This window comes from Rhinopithecus bieti, unplaced genomic scaffold, assembly GCF_001698545.2.
Source record: "Rhinopithecus bieti isolate Rb0 unplaced genomic scaffold, ASM169854v2 scaffold_9981, whole genome shotgun sequence".
NCBI classification, from domain to species: domain Eukaryota; kingdom Metazoa; phylum Chordata; class Mammalia; order Primates; family Cercopithecidae; genus Rhinopithecus; species Rhinopithecus bieti.
Window position 1 is genome coordinate 3781426 of NW_016806838.1, and position 17799 is coordinate 3799224.

Genomic DNA, 17799 nt, shown 5'->3' on the forward strand with positions numbered 1-17799 from the left:
TGTAAAATACTAGCATTGGCTGGGCACGGTGGCTCAAGCCTGTAATCCCAGCACTTTGGGAGGCTGAGACAGGCGGATCACGAGGTCAGGAGATCGAGACCATCCTGGCTAACACGGTGAAACCCCGTCTCTATTAAAAAATACAAAAAACTAGCTGGGCGAGGTGGTGGGTGCCTGTAGTCCCAGCTACTCGGGAGGCTAAGGCAGGAGAATGGCATAAACCCGGGAGGCGGAGCTTGCAGTGAGCTGAGATCCGGCCACTGCATTCCAGCCTGGGTGACAGAGCGCGACTCTGTTTCAACAAAAAAAAAAAAAATACTAGCATAGTGCCTGGCATAACAGAAGTGCTCCAAGAATACGAGCCATTAAAACATCCAACCTTCCTGCTCAGCTGCTCCTGAGGCTGAGCCTTCCCTCATCCCCAGCTTTTCTAATTCGTGATCGCAAAGCTCCTTCCCCCCTACCACCATCCTTTGCCTACAGCTTCAACCAAAACCTCTTCCCTCCCCAATATGCTAACCTCAGTGATCTGTCAGGACGGACCAGAGGGTGGTCCCGCTCAGTGACCTCCTCCACAGCCTGAGAGAGGGCACAGAGCCCTGAAAGCTGCAGGTTTGTGTCCAAGCTGGATATCTGCACAGTGGCCACGACCGCTGCCACATGTTGATCCAGGGAGCTGTGAGGACCGGGACCCCGCAAGGCTCTGGCCATTTCTGAAATTGGTGGGAAAAGGCAATGGCTAAAAGAACTGTGGCACCTTGAAGCTAGAAGTCTTTAAAGTCAAGCCCAGTTACCCTACCAATATTTAAATACATTATCGGCTACTGCAGCTTGCATAGTTTTCCAATTCTGTGTCAGGGATCCAATGATCAAAGGAGATGAAGACACCACAGAAAAAGGACCCTCCTTTTCCAGAGATACTGAAGGGAGCGCTGGTTAATTAAATACAATCAAGGTCAAAAGGAAGAAGATGGACACATGGTTCCAAGGCATTTTCCCCCGCAAAAATGACCTTCTTCCATGGCTTTCCTTCAATCCTGACTATCCATTTCTTCTACTGAGACCACCCAGGACCTGTTCTAATTGCTTCCTCCCAGAACCTGACTCACCACTGGCTGACTCCTTCATCTCAGTGGGCAGGGTCATCCCCTCAGTCACCAGAAGCTGGTTAAACAGCTGCGAATCACTCTGTGCCATGGGGGGCTCAGTCCTTGTCTTGGTGGGCTCGGCCTCTGTCTTGGCCTCGGTCTTTGCTTTGGGGGACTCAGTCTCTTCCTCTGAGAAGTTGGCCTCCGACTTGGACTCCTCTTCTGGATCTGGGGTACAGGAGTGATTCTGTGAAGTAGACGAGCTGCTTGGTTCATCAGACAGCAGCCCATACTTGGTGTAGATCTGGGAGTTGAGCAGGTCATTGAGAGTGCTGCCCTCAAATCGACTACTGAGAACCTGCAGCAGACTCTCGGCCATCTCCACGGACACAGAGATCTCACCTAGGGCCTTTTCACCCAGGGTCTGTCAACAGAAGGGGTATACGTTTAAGAGATAAGCAGACACAAAGGTCTTGGGGTCAGTAACGGGAAGGGTGATCATTCCCCACCACGCCCCCACACCTTCTACATACTAAACCCTCACAGCACTTGCCTCCGCCCCCCAGCAGGACTTCTCCTAACTCTAACCTCTAGCTCCAGCCTCCCCCTAGTGGTATCCCCTATCTGAAACTCCCTCTAGAGAATCCCACCTCTAACCCTACTAGAAAATCCCCAGGTATCTCAGGCCTATAATACCTCATCCACGTTCTTCCAAAGATTCTGGAAAATTGGCTGCTGCTCACACAAGTCCAACTTTTTGATAAAGAAAAGCAGCTCCCACCATTCAGCCTGGGTCAGATATCCCACTCTCTCATTCTTCTGAGGTTCGGGCTGGAGGTACGGCAAAGGGTAGAGCCCATCCATAGGATTCCAGTCCCAGGAGGGAAATGCTGAGGACACAGGCATGGTGGGGATCAGCACCCCTCAGGAATGGGGTCCATTTCTGGACCCCTAGGACAGCTCCTGGTCAGAAGTGGCTTCATCCCCGTCACTACTCCTCTGTTCAGAGACATGCTATCCATGTCCCCTCTTAGGCTCACCTGTGCCCAACACAGTAGCCCCTGCCCCCTTCTCCACAGCTGCTGAAGCCTTATCCTCAGTGGCTTCCTCAGGGCCCAGGATCTCCAGCATGTGCCAGTGCACCCAGTAAGTGCGGCCTGTCGACTGCCAGAAAACCTGGTATGAGGGAGGAAGAAAGAGGGCAGAATAGAGAAGGCTCAACCATCTGAGCCTTGGCCTGTGAAGGCTTGAAAGGACATGCCCAAGCATAGATTTGGGGGGCACCCTCATATACACAGCTGGCTAAGCCTGGAAAAACCCCCATATGGCAAAACGCTTCCTTCCCTTATCAGGAGTGGGCCCTGCCTCTTTTCTTAACCATGATGTTCTCTGCTTCCACATTCCTTCCTAGCCTCTTCCACTGGTGGTGGTGGGGAGGTATCTCCATTTATCAGTTCTGCTTCCTGGGTGAGTCTCCCATGAACGTACAGTCCACCCACACCCCACACCCCTGCCAGATTTTCTCAGCCCTCCAAATGCACCCCCCGCAAATGCCAACCCCCTTGTATCATTCCAATTCCCCAAGGGGGTTTCTTCTTGGGTGGCCTGCAGGAGTCCGCTATATGAAGTCCCAGCTATACCCCACCCCAAATAAACTCCCAACAGTGTCTCACCACCATGTGCTGCTCACCTGCACAGGGGGAATGCCGTTGTTGCTCTGCCGGAACTCGCCCTCATCCCCAGCACTGATCTCCTCATAATCATCCAGCATCCGCACTCGCATCCCCGGCTGCAGCGTCTGCTGCACATATTCTCCATAGCCACTACGGCTGGAGAATTCAGAGCGCTGGCGGAAGACCCACCCTTGTCTTCTGGGGGTGGTGACAATGGTGGGGAGCAAAAGGCTGGGGCCTGAAATGTAGGGCTGAAAGATGGACCGGGTTGGCCGGGGAGGTGACATGCCCTGTTCGCTGAGGTTCCGGGCCCAGCCCATGCTCCGCACAAGCTCAGAGATGAGGTTGCCCACAGCCATGCTGAACTCCAGCTCCCGCTGTCCCCGGCTTTTCTCTCTTGTGGCACATGGGGAGCTTTGGTCTCCAGCTCCCAGCTCTGGACTGTTATTCAGCTGATCCAGGAGGGAGGTGACACAAAGGTAGCGCTTCACCAAGGAGAAGAGCAGCTTTCCTGGGATCTGTAAGACACAATACTTGGGACAGGTTCATCTCTTCCTGGCTTTAGCTTCTCCCTTTCCCCCCAGTATCCTCCTCTACAGAAAAATATAAAGGCCTTCTCCCCAGGCCTGTAGTTCTCCAACTTTGATTTGTGTAAGAAAGGCACAGGGAGTGTCTTAAGACACAGATTCCTGGGTTCTCATCTCAGAAATTCTGAATGGAGAGGGGCTGAGAGGGAGGACATGAACCTTCATGTTAACAAGTTCCCAGGTGGCTCTAGTGCTAACATTCAGTCCTGAACCACGTTTTCAGAAATAATGCTTCAGCCCTTGTATACCGCATTTCCCTACAGCTGGTAGTGTACCTGAGGCAGATGAATGCCCTCAAAGGCCATGCAGTGTTCTTCAGAGGATGTGGTTTCTGCAAACAGCTCCAGCAATGTATAGCGACTGTCAAAATCCATGTGCTGCTCGATGCCATCTTGCTGGCTCAGTGACAGAAGGACGTGAGCCCGACTCCCTGTAATCCATACCCAATCCATATCTTCTCCTCAATCCCCAGTACTTTCTCCCTGCCTTTCCTAGATTCTACCTCCTATCCCAGAGGCTTTCAAACTTTGTTACTAAGACTCACAGCAAGAAATATGTTTTACATGGTAACCTGTTACAAACATACATACATATAACTGAAACATATTTTATGCTACAAAATTTACCCCTACTAAGTGCTACACACTAATGACTTAAGTTTTTTTTAAAAATGTTGGTTGTAACCCACCAAACTGATTTCAAAACCAACTAATAAATCTCAATCCAGTTTCAAAAATACAGATAAATCCTATTCTCTTCTCTGGTCAATGCACTGAGAATGAACAGATAAGCCAGAGGCTATCATTTTAGCCTCTTTATATACCTGAAATAGCCTATGAATCTGTATTTTTCCTTTGCATCAAATTGATATTCACCAAATACTAGGTGTTCTTACAGAGCTAGGAAATCTCTCCTCTTTCTGTTCTTACTCCCTGTGGCCCCATTTTCTCCATTGCTTTCCTTCTTCCCTGGCTGTCTCTTACCAGCATCGTGGGCTGCCAGAGCCTGCAGCATTTTGCCTGCACTCCGGCGGATCTGAGGCTCAGGATTGCACAACATGTGCATGAGCAGGTCCAGGGCTCCTGTCTCCCTGAAGACACCAGTAAGGGGCCCGATGCTGGCGTAGGCACTGAGCACGTGGATGGTGTGGAGCACAGCAGCCGTGAGGCTTGGGGTCCCACTTTCTGCCAGCTGCCTGGCTGCCCTGCGTACCAGCGCCTGCACATCAGCCTCCATCTCTCCCATTGCCACTTCATCCAGGCCTCCTGGATCTCGAGGAAAGCTTCCTGAAACCCCAGCTGGTTCGTGCTGAGGTCCCTTAGATAGTGCCCGCTCACCTAACAGCCCAGGGCAGTTGGCGTAGACCTCAGGAGCTGACAGCCACATGAGGATGTGCTCTGCTTTGCCTTCTTCCACACCCACTTTGCCCACTTCCCCACACTTCAGGACACTCCATCGGATCAGGTATTCAGGATGCCCATCATGCCCAGGCCTCTGTCGAATGAGTTCTTCAGGATATGCCTGCAGCTGAGGCCCTAAAGGCACCATGAGGTCCCCAGCATGCCGTTCCCCGACCATCCTGACCTCCTGGGATACATAAGGAGAAAGATAAGGCTGTATGAGAAAATAAAAAAAAAATACAGAGGGGGTGGAATCTTGAGACACAGAGAAGGTGGGTGGTGATCGGTAGGCTGCATGGTAGAATTTAGGAGGCCAAACAGAAAAGGCAAAAAATAGGATGGAATAAATAGCTGAACATACTTTGGGATTTATAACAGAAGGAGAATGGAGTGAAGACAGTGAGGGGATGAAGAGATTTAAGAAATGGAAGAGTTGGCTGGGCCCAGTGGCTCACGCCTATAATCCCAGCACTTTGGGAGGCCAAGGTGGGCAGATCACGAGGTCAGGAGTTCAAGACCAGCCTGGTCAACACAGTGAAACCACGTCTCTACTAAAAATACAAAAATTAGCCGGGTGTGGTGGCATATGCCTGTAGTCCCAGCTACTCAGGAGGTTGAGGCAGGAGAATCACTTGAACCCAGGAGGCGGAGGTTGCAATGAGCCAAGACCGCACCACTGCATTCCAGCCTGGGCAACAGAGCGAGATTCTGTCAAAAAAGAAAGGAAGAAAGGAAGGGAGGACGGGGAGTTTACAAAAAGATAATGAGAAGAATAATAGGCAAGGTAACAATAAACAGTGACAGTTAAGCAAGACAGTTTAGGCAGGATAGCAGGGTGGCTGAGGGTTACAGATTAGGACTTAGAAGGATGACAAAGATGGACAGGAAGCACAGCAGTATGAGAGGCAGTGGGGTCAGAACATGTGAGGAAAAGTAGGACAGCGGAGGGGCACGACAAGGAGCATAAATGACAGAGTAAAGCTGCAAGGTGGATGTAAAAGGTGGGCCATGGCAGATATAGAGAATGAAGATGACAAAAGGCTGGGATGTTGGGGCAAATGACTGGATAGGAAAAGTGTATTCGAGTCTTGTGAAAGGGGGAGGGCCCTAGGGACCAGATAAAATTATGGGAAAGATGACCAGGTCCCACCCTGCACTTATGCTGTAGGTATGGTAAGGATCTAAGTAAGTCAGGTAGATAAGATAGAGATGGCAATCATTGGGTTAAAGGTAGGAAATGGGGTCAGGAGAGAAGCAATATTCAGAGATTTTAGCGTCAGATAAATGTGACTCTGAATTCTGGCTCTTTGTCTCACTGTCTGCATAGTTTGGAACAAGTTACTTAACCTCTGAGCCTGTTTCCTCTTCTGCAAGATGGTAGTAATATTCACAGTTACTTCATGAATTTAATAAGATCATGTATGTAAAGCACTTGGAATAGCATCTAGCACATAATGAGTGTTCAGTAAACATAATCTATTATTATTCTTAGATGGAGAAGGTAGGGGAGCCATCAAATAAATGCAAAGTTATTAAGACCGATTATAAATGGGAGTGGAATGATTAGGAAAGATATGAGTGATATGAAGCAGTGCAGGAGCAACAGGGAATAGTGAGAATAAGAATGGAAGAAGGTAAACCCAGATGAAGATATGGGTGGTCAGGGCAGGGGTCATGTTGGGGTACAGGGACAGAAGATTAGAGTAGAAGTGAAGAGGAGGGAGAAACAAGGATGTGGACCTCAATGGAAGTAGGGATCCACTTAGGATGGAGGGCAAGCCTGGATGGTAACCAGCGATGTGCCAGTGGGCAACTTATTAGCAGCAGGGGGAAGTAAAACAATCGGATAGGAGGAGGTGGGGGGATGTAACGTGGGCCTAGGAGAGCAACAATAAACTGAGGTGTGGGGGTGAGGTCTGGACGCAGGGATGAGACCAGCAGATAGCAAGGTCAAGCCCAAGCTTGCAGAGCCGTGGGGAGGTGGAGGAGGCCAGCACTGCAGAGGGAACAGGTTTGGGGGGAGGGGGGAGGATGTTTGGGGGCGCGGCCCAAAGAAGCTGAAAAGATCCAGTGAATCTCACAGAGCAAGACCTCGTTCCCTTCGTCAGCCCCATGGACAGTGGCTAAAGAACCGGGGAGGAGACAGGAGAAGGGGAGGGACCGGGTCGGCGCAGAACTCTCCTCTCACCTCCCACAGCCCGGCTCAGCCCTCGCTGAGACCCAGCGGCCGGTCCCGCCGTCCTGGCCCCGCCTCTTCAGAGCTCCCTTCCGGGTCACACGGCGACTGCACGCACGGCCAGGCACCTACGGGTCCCACCGCGGCCCACGCCGAGCGTGGCGGAACAGCGCGCGAGTAGAGCATGCGTGCTACCGCGGCGGCTGCATGGGGAGAGGGTCGTGGGGGCGCGCTCCCAGCGGAGCCCGGGATCGAGGTCATGTTGCTCCTCTCTCAGCAGCAGGAAGAAGCCCCCTCCTCTTCACTGGGTCAGCTCTCCTAATCCTCCCTCTCCCATCACAGCGATCATGCTGACGAAACATAGTAACCCACACTCCCACCTTAAGGCTGTCCTTTTTGACTTTTCAGTAGGTCACGTGCCCATGAGTTTCCCAAACCCTTCAGCAATGCTTTGGATTAGTTGTGTCACTCTTCCTGTTAATTGTAATTGCTCCTCTGCGTTGGCCTTAACACCTAGCAAAACCACGCACAGGGAGAAGGTCCGCGGCCCCCCGCAAAACATTCCTTAAATTAAATCGTATAGAATTAAACTGCCCAAAGCACACCTTAGCATTACCGTTCTCATCAAGCAGCCAGGATCGCTACTCAGAGCAGCAATTTTAGGAGTTTGCCTCGCGTTCATACCCCCGTCCCTCCCTAAGTAGAAAAACAGAGCCAAAGACCCCACAGTCTGTGCACAAAAATGATACATTTATTGAAAGAGTATTTTTTTTTTTAATACAAAAGAAAGCTCTGTACATAGGACTGTGACCATGTCCACTATTCCTGGGTCAGCACCCCAGAGGAAGTAGAAACCACTGACATACACACTCACATTCACGCACACACACTCAGGCACACACACACGCACACACATACCCCAGAGCCACCGAGGAAGGGAAACACCAAGGGTCGCTGCACATAAAAATGCCACCTCAACTCATCCCTGACACACGTATGTCCTCCCAAGGCCACGCTCACACAACACACATTATAAGCACTTTGCCTGATTCACTCACGGGGTCTGTCTTTTGTGGAAAGGAGAGGAAGAATTCATCAAAGGTCTCCTCCCATGGGTGGGGGAGTAGGGAGTGAGTGAGTGGTGGTGGAGTGAAACAAGAGCAGAGAAAAGGGGCTGGGCAGTTACAGACCTGAGTCCCAAGCTCCCCTGCTCTCTGGCCCCCGATTTGCCATGCCCCAGCCTTGAAAGCCACCCATAAGCCCCAGCTATCTCCAGGAGAAAGCCCAGAAAGGTGACTTCCATCTTGGCACCCCAAACTGGGGCAAGACAGCAATGAGGGTTAGAGATTAGGGGGTTCTCAAACATGTCGGCAAATCATCCCCTTGATAACTAGGCTGTGCGTAAAATCTTCCCCCATCCCTTCACCTAATCACAGAAGCCAGCTTGTTCCTACTGAAGGCAGTCTTGGGGTTAAGAAAATTTCACCCTTCTGCTGCCCCATTTCTGAAAAAGCTCCCTTTCTGGATATAGGTGGTGAAGGTAGGCTCCGACACAGGGTAAAAGACCCTCCCCCCTATGCTGGCCCACCCTCAAGGTCTACCCCAAAGGGGGAGGAGGGGGGTGGGGCATGGCCCCTGTACAAATTACATAAATACTGAGGTTACACTTAGAAAATAAATTCATTTTCTTCAAGGCTTTTTGTCTTAATTTAAAAAAGTTACAGTAGCTGCTCACTCCCTGGGAGAGCTGCCCATTTCTGGCTCCCCTTTGGCTGCATTCAGCCCAAGAGCTGCTCCCACTTCTTCTGACCCCCATTCCTGCCTCTCACCCCCTCCCAGACCCCACCCTGCTCACTGCAACTTGGGCCCCAGGCAGCTGCAGGCCTGGGACAGCGCAAGGCTGCAATGCCCATGCGTGTGGCACAAATGAAGTCAGTTGCCTCCGCCTGACACCCTCCCACCCCCACCCCGACATTTGGTCTCCCTCTTCCCTCTCCCTAGCAACAGCCCTAAAGGGCAAAAAGAGGCCCAGAGCTGTGGGTCACCCTCCCCACCCCGTTGGGGCATGGCCTGAGGGCCCCTCCCCCGGCTTTCTCCTGGAAACAACCCAGGACTGGGCAGACCCAGAATCTCCCCCACACACTGGTGGACCCCGAGCTCGTGGGGTGGCTCTGTCCCCAGGGGCCCAGCCAGTTCTGGGGAGCCCTTGGGCTCCCCAGGGAAGGGGAGTTTGGGCAGGGAGGGGACGAGAAAACGCCATAAAAAAAAGTTAAATATTTTAAAATATATATTTATAGATTTGTTTTCACTTCGTCTCCTCAAAAAAGTTCAAAATCAACTTTAAGTAAAGCAGCTGGGAGGAGAGGGGGGAAGACAAGGGGGAGAAGGGAACGCTGGTGGTTCCCTCCAACCCAGGATCCCCTGGAGGTCCAAGGGGAGCGGCAAGGCAGGGCAGGCAGCCCCAGGAACCTGCCCAGTGCACAGGCCCAGCTACTCAGGAACTGAAGGGGCAGAGGGCAGCAGTGTGAGGGAAGAAGCCCCTGTCTCCCCAGCTGGCCCCCTGAGGGGCAAGGGCAGGGCTCTTTTGACCCAGCCTGTGGCAGACACAGGGCTGACCTGGGGTCAGCAAGGAGGCTGGCAAGAGGGCCCCAAATGCTTCCTCAGAGGAGGACACAGTGCCCAGCCCCACAGAAGGCCTGTGTGTGGGGAGACAGGGCACGGTCCCATTGGGTAAGCTAATACTCATGGCAAACATCGAGCCAAGCTGGCAAGGGGGTCCCAGGAAGGAGGACGGCCCCTCCAGCAACAGAAATGGGAGGTGGGGCGGGAAGAAGGGGAGGCTGAGGGAGGACGGGTGGAGGCAGGCAGGCCCATTTCTTTGGCTGGAGTGAGAGGGCTCAGTCCTGTGGCTGCCCTTTCCTCCTCCCCGCCTCCCTCCTACGGCCCGTCAACGTGTGTGTAAAGAAAACGTGAAAAGGCAACAATAAATAAGTGGTGCCGTCCCTTGGGCCATCTGTCCAGGGCGGCGGGCGGATCATTCACTCTTGGTGCTGTGGGCGGTGTCCAGGTTCACCACCTGTAGCTCGGTGAGGTTGCTGCTGCTCCCGGCCTGCTGCCCTATCACAGCCATCTGGAGGGAAGGGGGTGAATGAGGAGAGGCAGGGACTGGCCAGCCGGCTCAGGCTCCCCTGGCTTCCCTGCCTGCCAACCACAGGCCTGAGCAGAAAAGCAGATGGGCTTCCAGGCTAGGGATTTTGGCTTTGATGAACTGGTAACAGGATCCCCCAAGGTCAAGACAAAGAAGTGGCTATCTGGGATGGGGTGAAAGATATCCCTGCCTACCTGGTGGAGCTGAACTGCTGAAACAGGGATCTGTACTGTCCCAGATGATGCTGTCAGAAACACCTGGGGGACGCCACCTACATTGGAAAACCACAGGAGATACTCAAATTGTTTGTTGAAACTTCCAGATATTAGAGGAGTGGTGACAAATGCACAGGTGACCGGGGGAGTCTCAGATGTAAGAGCCCAAGGGAAAGGGTGCCAGTGTGTCTGAGGGTGCATGTGGGTGTGAGTTGTTCAAGTGTGCATGGGTGTCCAAATGTGTATGTGAGCATCCAAGTCTGTGTTGTATTTGGGTAGAAATATTTGTAGGCATCAGTGCATACGTGTGTGTGTGCGTGTGTGTGTGTATAAGGAAGGAAACGGTCCTCCTTAGCCCTGTTCCTCTACTCACCTGGCTCCTGGACCTGGCTGTGGGACACCTGCATGGTGGATGGTGCCTGGGAGAAGGCATTCAGCACGGTGAGGCTGCCATCACCCAGGCCTGAGGTGGGGGCATACATCACCGCATGCGGGCTAGGGTACATCATGTGGCCACCCACAGTTGTGGGCACGGATGACGTCATGATGGTGGCGGGCAGCGTCACTGGCAAACACAGACATGTGTCAGCTCGGCACTGGTCCCTACTGATATCTCCCATTCCGTCCCTAGGAATTCCAGGCCCCCAGAGCCCTCTTGTCATTTCCCAGGTCAGAAGCTAGACACGACTAGTCCTCTGCTCCATCATCAACTAAGAAAAGCCTATTTTTTCTTGAACACGACAGCATCAATCTTTAATTGTATCCTATCACATTGTACTATTCAACTGTCTATCTGCTGAATTCTCTAAGTCCCAACTCTTGGGAAAAACAAAGATTATGACTGACCTACTCTCAGAAAACTCAGATACTCCCCTTTTAGGGAACTCTAACATCTTATTTTTTATTTGTTTTCATTCTCCTTCCTTCTTAATGCACAGCTAACAAATTCATCTTTCAAACAAGCACTTCTCAAATGTTAATGTGCATTTTATAGGAATCTTGTTAAAACACAGACTCTGGGCCAGGCACGGTGGCTCACGCCTGTAATCCCAGCACTGAAAGGCTGAGGCAGGCGGATCATGAGGTCAGCAGATCGAGACCATCCTGGCTAACACAGTGAAACCCCATCTCGACCAAAAATATAAACAAATTAGCTGGGCATGGTGGCGGCCGCCTTTAAGTCCCAGCTCTCGGAAGGCTGAGGCAGGAGAATGGCATGAACCCGGGATGCAGAGCTTGTGGTGAGCCAAGATCGCGCCACTGCACTCCAGCCTGGGCGACAGAGCAAGACTCTGTCTCAAAAAAAAAAGAAAAGGCCGGGTGCGGTGGCTCACGCCTGTAATCCCAGCACTTTAGGAGGCCGAGTCGGGCGGATCATGAGGTCAGGAGATCAAGACCATCCTGGCTAACATGGTGAAACCCCGTCTCTACTAAAAAAATACAAAACTAGCCGGGTGAGGTGGTGGGTGCCTGTAGTCCCAGCTACTCGGGAGGCTGAGGCAGGAGAATGGCGTAAACCCGGGAGGCGGAGCTTGCAGTGAGCTGAGATCCGGCCACTGCACTCCAGCCTGGGCGACAGAGCGAGGCTCCATCTCAAAAAAAAAAGAAAAAAAAAAAGAAAAAAACAGACTCTGATTCAGTAGGTTTGGGGTAAGACTCAATATTCTTTATTTCCAACAAGCTCCCAGGTAATGCTGGTGTTTCCAGTCCACAGGCCACACTTTGAGTAATAAGGTTATAAATAATAAGAACTTAAAATTAACCTTATTTTCAGAGTATCTCATCATTTCTGAAATGTCTAGAGATACCTGAGGGTAACTGTGGCTACTCAAAACCTCTAAGACCCTCACACAAAGAGAAAACTGCTCTCTAAGTCCTTCCTGATAATTAAGTAAACGTGTCTTTGAGCAAGTAACTTCTTATTTCTAGGCCTCAGGCTCCTCATCTGAATGAGGAGGTAGCATCAATGGTCCCTAATTTTCTCCTGGAATCCACAGCCCACTGCAGGGCGGGATTCGAAACTCAGTCATCCTCACCTGACTTTCCCATAATTATTAGGCCAAAAGCCTCAATCTCCACTTTAAGAAATCCCTTGACTTTAGTTATAGGAGGGTTACTGTTGGGCACCTACTGCTAGGCCACGTGGGGGAAGGCAGGGAGGGAGGGTGACAGGGCTGCGAGCTATACCTGTCCCGCTGGAGGAGGTCTGCGTGAGGTCTGTGCTGCTGTCACGGGAGGGAGACGCCTGCTGTGGGGCCTGGTGCACTTGAATGGCCTGCACTGGGACCTGCTGGGCCACTGCCCCACCTGTGAAACACAGAGTCTTATTTGTGCTCTGTCCCACCCAATTGCCACCTCCAAGTACCCATGGACACCCCAGTCCCAGGGTCTGGCACACTGGTCCCCAACTCCCATCACTATCTTTCCTGGAAGCCAAAGAGGCCCTTCATGCCCGAATCTCCCCTCTGGGGGCTTCCACACTCTGCTCTTGCCCATCATCCCTCCTCCTCCTGCCCTGGGCCTTGCCTCTCTTTTCTTCAGTTGACCCAAGAGCTGGCAATGACCCATCAAGGACATGATCTGCCTTCCAGTCAAGGCAGGAAGTGGGGAAACGTCTACTGCCCTGTGGCAATAGGGGCACGGGGCTGGGGTAGCTAGACAGGGCCAGAATACATGGTTGAAACTTACTGACAAGGACAGCAGGGGTCTCAGTGGGCAGAGGTATGCCTGCCAACGGGACATAAGAGGCTTCTCTCAGGCTCTGGCCCCTATTCACCTTCCTTCTGAGCAGGGAAAGAGGTTCTCTTGGTGCCAGCCCTAAACACATTCTTAGCATGCTTGATTTGCCCCAGAGAGGACGAATCTCTCCCTTCCCCTCGTGACTCACCAGGCATTAGGGTGAAGCTGGTAGGCAGCTGCATAAGGCCCCCAGAGGAGACAGGGCCACTGCCTGTACTCTTCAGCACAGTCCCATTGGCACTGCTGACAGCACTGGGGCTGACACTAGCAGACACTGGTGCCAGGTAGTTGGTGATGGGAAAGGAGGGGCCGCTGCTGACTTGCATGGTGGTAGAGGTGCTAGGTGCTGTTTGGATGGTAGAGGTTGTACCCGGCAGGTTGGTGACTGTGAACGCCGGCTTCAGTGTGTCCTATACCCAGAGTAAAGATGAAGCAATGAGCCTCTACCAGATCCTGCCTTTGCAGAAGTTTTGTGTGGACTGAGAACCCAGACTGAAACCAGTGAGCTTGGGTTCAAATCCCAACGCCACATTTACCTGATGCCTGACTCTTGGGTAAGTTATTGATATACTCAGCTACAGTTTTCTATCGGTAAAAGGAGAATAATACCTACCCCTTAGGTTGCTGCAAGGATTAAGTAGGTTAGCATACGTAAATCACTTAGAAAACAGTACCTGGCACATAAAAAAAATAATAAATATTTATTGCTCTTATGATGATGATTATCATTTTCATCATTATAATCCCCTGAGTCCTCTGCTCCAGTGGACTGTGCTAATCCCATTGGCTGGGGAGTCAGGACACCAAAGTCTGTTCCTAGCTCTGGTAATGACTATCTAAGTGACCCTGAAATAACCACTCCCCTTTTCTGAACCTCGGTTTTCTTCTTCTATAAGCATAAGGGGGCTGGGCTGCTATGTTTTCTTTAAGAGTTCTTCCAGTTCTAATTTGTCAGGCTTCTGAGATATGAACTGAGAGTTTCTCAGGGAACTTAGAGTTTGAGAGAGATCTTGAGGGTCTGGCAATGACACACTATATGTCAAACACCCAAGATGTAAACTACCAAAAGAATGTACTCATCCAACAAAATTTCCTGGGAATAAATGAGCCCTACTGTTATAAAAGTTTAAAAATTATTACAGATGATATGCCACTAAGAGAGCGGGGAGCCTACAGCACTGACTCTCTCCTCAGGAAGACTTCCTTCTTAGAAGGGGAAGGAGGAAACTGAGAACCAAGCCACCAAGCCCAGACCCGAACTGAGTCAACCAGAAGCTCAAAGGCTGGGGGGTGGGTCAGCACGAGACGTTTGCTAAGCAGTTGGGCCCAAGACCCTTGACTGGCGGAGGCGTTGCTAAGGCAAACAGTACCGCTTCCTCCCATTGGCCAGTCAGTTAAGTGCCACCCGGAAGGTGGAGCTCCCCAGACAGCAAGGGAGGAAGCCCCACCCCCTCTCCTTACCGGGAAAAGGAAGGGGGAGGAGTAACAGCGCAGGCATCCCTAGCAGCAGGCAAATGCGTTCTCTAACTGCCCAGGGCCCCAACACCCTGAAGGGGCAGGAGGCTGGCTTGTAAGGTAGTCCCCGGTCCAGTCAACCAGGCCGCCTGCTAAGAGTGCTGGGTTCTCAGAACCCCGGGACCGGAGTGCTCCCTTTCTACTCCCTGGCGACCCAGCCCAGAGGGCCGGGCTAAGCTACACCCCCGCCCCTAGCGGGGAGACAGCTGGCGGGAGGAATGCAAAGGCCCTGCCAGGCAGGCGGGCTGCGGGGCGGGAGGCCGGCGTGGAGCCCGAGCCGGCCTTATATGGGCACGGAGGCCGCCCGCTTATCTAGGGGGCCGGTCTTCTATCAGGAAAGTGAGGATGGACACCTGTCCCCTAGGACAAGGGTCGTTAATCCGGATCCACTCCACATCAGTGGGTACCTATCCACCTGTCCTGGGCCAGAAAGAGAGAGGGACCCCCCTCCCTTCCCTTCTCTCACATAGGCAACCCAAACACACCTTGGTCTCCCCACTGCTGTCAGACTCCGACACCTGGTAGGTGAGATCTGTCTCTTCAAAGCCAGTGGCACTCATTCTCTGGTCTGTTGTGGGGTCTGACCGGGGTGGAGAGTCTGGAGAGTTGAGGCAGGTCTGAATCAGTGCCTTGCCGGTCTCACTGGTGATCATGGGCTGCAGTTTTCGTGTGGCAAAGGTATACACATGGCCTGTCTCACTGGCCACCAGCAACAGCACCTGTGTCCCTGTCAGCGTAGACAGCTCATAGGCCTGAGGGGTGAGGACGGAGATGGGCAGGTCAGCAAACTTTTTATCTCTGCCTTCTTTGAGAAGTTGGAAAAAGAATTATACAGTGATGTCATTCCCCATTCCCATAATGACCTTCGTCTCTAGTGACTCTGGGGGCAGGGTGTCCTATCAGGATCTCTGGAAGCAGCAAAACTACCAATGCTCCTCCTTTGAAGAGCATCCCCATTGACCTGAAGATACCCCAAGCAAACAGTAATAGCCCCCCAGTGATGGAACATATAACCTCAGGGGATATGGAAGGACTCAGCTATAGCTGCTCCCCGACGCAGCTTAGTGCCTGGAAAGTCCCGGAGCCTCAACCATTCTCACTGTCACAGGGACCAGGATGGATCCCTACCTATCACACTGGAATTTGTACATTAGTGATAAGGGACCACTTCAGCTCCAACTGTCCCATGTTTCTTTCCAGAAACTGCACAGGCTCCAACTTGTTGCCATAGCCTAGTTTCTCCTGTTGTCCTGTAATACTTTACTGCCCTTTTTACTTTGTCTTGGGAAGAAGGTTATGGAAGGGGAGAAGAGAATTTTCCTTCATTAATTACCTCCCCCCACAACCTTCTCCACTGATAATCAAGTGACAAGGGACATTGATACAACAGTGTCTGGAGTGAGGGGAGACGTGACCTAGATTAGCACTAAACATCCTGCCATGAGCCCAGGAAGGGGACCTTCAAGGATGGCCCCACAGATACCATACTCTCCCAACAAAGTTCTACCAACCACCTTGGAAGCAGCTCCGGTTTCTACATGGGACAGAAATAAACACCAGCCAGTGTTCCCAAGGATCCAGCTCCTTGTCTCCCAATTCTTCTGCTTTCATCCCTTCCCTTATCATCTACACCCCAAAATCACTCCTTTCCTCACCACTTTTCACTGGCTGGCAGAAGAGGAATTCCTAGGTACCTCTGCAAGCCTCCCTGATTTCCCCCAAACCCCATCCATGCATAGATTCTCCCTAGGGCTGGAAACCCCACTTGTCCTAACGGCAGGAGATTCTGCAGCGGGTCCTGCCAGGAGCATGTGGTTCCCAGCGGATGCCATGGAACACTCACGGCCGGCGAGGGACTAGGTTCCTGCTGCTCAGGGCAGCACCAGTTCTCCTGCCCCGCTCCCTTACCTGGTCCCTAACCCTGCCTGTCCTTCCAACCAGCACTACTCTCGTGGTGCCCATTTCCTCCCACACATGCTCGCTCATTGTTGTCATGCAGCTCCAGCCTCCTCACCTCCATACCTTCTCGTTTGCTCTCTGCTTTTCCGGCGCCCTCCTCCGAACACCGGAGTGCACTGGACCTACTGATCCCGGCTTCTCATTATCCACCTCCCCGGCAGCCTCGCAGCCTCCCATGACCGCTCTTCAAACCTCCACTCAGCAAGGGCCCTCTTCCTCTCTCGCGCCGGTCACTCCCACCTCTGCGCCTTTCCCCAAGGTTCCGGGCGTTCGCGGGATCTCCCCTCTCCCCACATTTCCCCGGCGGCCCCTCCCCTTCGGCCCTCCCCGGGCAGGAGCCATCCCCTCCCACACACCTCCTGCGGACTCGCCGCCTCTCACCTCCGCCTCGGCTCTGCCGTCCTCCCGGGCTCCCCTTGCGCATCCCCACCCTTCCCGGGCCCCGGGGCCAGCCAGCCCGCCGGCTTGGTACCTTCTTCATGATGCCCGTCTTCCTCTTGCTGAAGGTCGTGTAGCGCCGCAGTTTGTTGTCGATGAACTCCATCTTGATCTTCACGCGGCCCCGGGTCTTCTTACCCGGCTTGGCCCCGCTCACCGCGCCGCTCACCGGCCCGTAGCCCCCGGTGGCCGCCGCCGACGCCTCGGGCCCACCGACCACCATACCGATCTCCATCTCGCTCAGGCTCCGCTTCATGCCGCGCCGCTCGGCGCCCAGCTCCTCCTCCTCGCCCGACTCCGAGTCGCCCTCGCTGCCGCTGTAGAGGGCCCCCGCGGTGGGCGCCGGGGTGGTTGCCGCCGCTGCCGCAGCCTCCCGCTCCAGGCGGCCGGGCCCGAGCCCCGCGCCATTCCCGGGGACCCGGCCCCCGTTAGCCCCACGAGTCCCGCCGCCGCTGCCCGGCCGCCCCGTCGGGGTCCGGTTCAGGCTGCCCCCCAGGGCCGAGCCCCGGCCCAGAGCCGCCGCGGCTCCAGCTTGGCTCGGTAACATGGCGCTCGATGCAGGAGGGCGGACGGGCAGTCAGCGAGGAATCGGAGCCGCAACCGCCGCCGCCATCGGCTTCCCGGCTCAACCCGGCACTCTCGCTGCTGCTAGGGCCGCTATCGCTGCCGCGGCCGCCGCTGCGAACCCGGGGCCCCTGCACGCCCGGGCCGACCTGGGCCCTCACTTTCCTGCCCCTGTGGCCCGGGTTGCCCCAGGCCGCGCGCAGCGCCCCCTGTCCGTCTGCTAGGGCGGCGCGCCCGGCGGCCGTCAGCGTCCCCCGGGGGGCAGGGGCTGCTGGCCGCGGCCGAGACGGCGGGGGG

At 53.5% G+C, this 17799-nt stretch overlaps 2 protein-coding genes across 9 annotated transcripts in view; both read right to left on the reverse strand.

The window, feature by feature from the left end:
- CUL9 (cullin 9) overlaps positions 1-7087 on the reverse strand; it is a 44285-nt gene extending 37198 nt beyond the window's left edge. For 2 of the 7 annotated variants that reach the window (XM_017878180.1, XM_017878179.1), the window contains exons 1-8: positions 6937-7066; positions 4332-4935; positions 3624-3778; positions 2779-3279; positions 2129-2264; positions 1785-1978; positions 1110-1512; positions 521-713 (exon numbers count right to left, since the gene is read on the reverse strand). In XM_017878180.1, coding sequence (XP_017733669.1) covers positions 521-713; positions 1110-1512; positions 1785-1978; positions 2129-2264; positions 2779-3279; positions 3624-3778; positions 4332-4926 — 2177 coding nt within the window. In that variant the 5' untranslated portion in view covers positions 4927-4935; positions 6937-7066. Of the gene's footprint in view, positions 1-520; positions 714-1109; positions 1513-1784; positions 1979-2128; positions 2265-2778; positions 3280-3623; positions 3779-4331; positions 4936-6936 lie in introns of those variants that run through there. The other 5 variants (XR_001886738.1, XR_001886739.1, XM_017878183.1 and 2 more) reach the window with 5 other exon arrangements.
- Positions 7088-9200: 2113 nt separating this feature from the next.
- SRF (serum response factor) lies at positions 9201-17778 on the reverse strand. 2 transcript variants are annotated; one of them, XM_017878185.1, is made up of 7 exons: positions 16973-17778; positions 15027-15293; positions 13175-13436; positions 12475-12594; positions 10661-10852; positions 10267-10343; positions 9201-10054 (listed from the first exon to the last, which is right to left on the reverse strand). In XM_017878185.1, exons 1-7 carry the CDS (start codon positions 17483-17485, stop codon positions 9959-9961), a joined length of 1527 nt encoding a protein of 508 aa, XP_017733674.1. In that variant the 5' UTR covers positions 17486-17778; the 3' UTR covers positions 9201-9958. The 2 variants fall into 2 exon arrangements, with proteins under 2 accessions (XP_017733674.1, XP_017733675.1); XM_017878186.1 differs by lacking the exon at positions 16973-17778 and adding an exon at positions 16564-16772 and having other exon boundaries at positions 9287-10054.
- Positions 17779-17799: the final 21 nt, after the last annotated feature.

What these genes read in the sequence shown, in the direction of transcription:
- SRF (XM_017878185.1), bottom strand. Translation starts at nt 17,485, where the DNA reads ATGTTACCGAGCCAAGCTGGAGCCGCGGCGGCTCTGGGCCGGGGCTCG. An exon ending in AGACGGGCATCATGAAGAAG is followed by an intron (nt 15,294 to 16,972) that starts GTACCAAGCCGG and finishes CTCACCCCTCAG; the next exon opens with GCCTATGAGCTGTCTACGCT. An exon ending in ACAGCAGTGGGGAGACCAAG is followed by an intron (nt 13,437 to 15,026) that starts GTGTGTTTGGGT and finishes CTCTGGGTATAG; the next exon opens with GACACACTGAAGCCGGCGTT.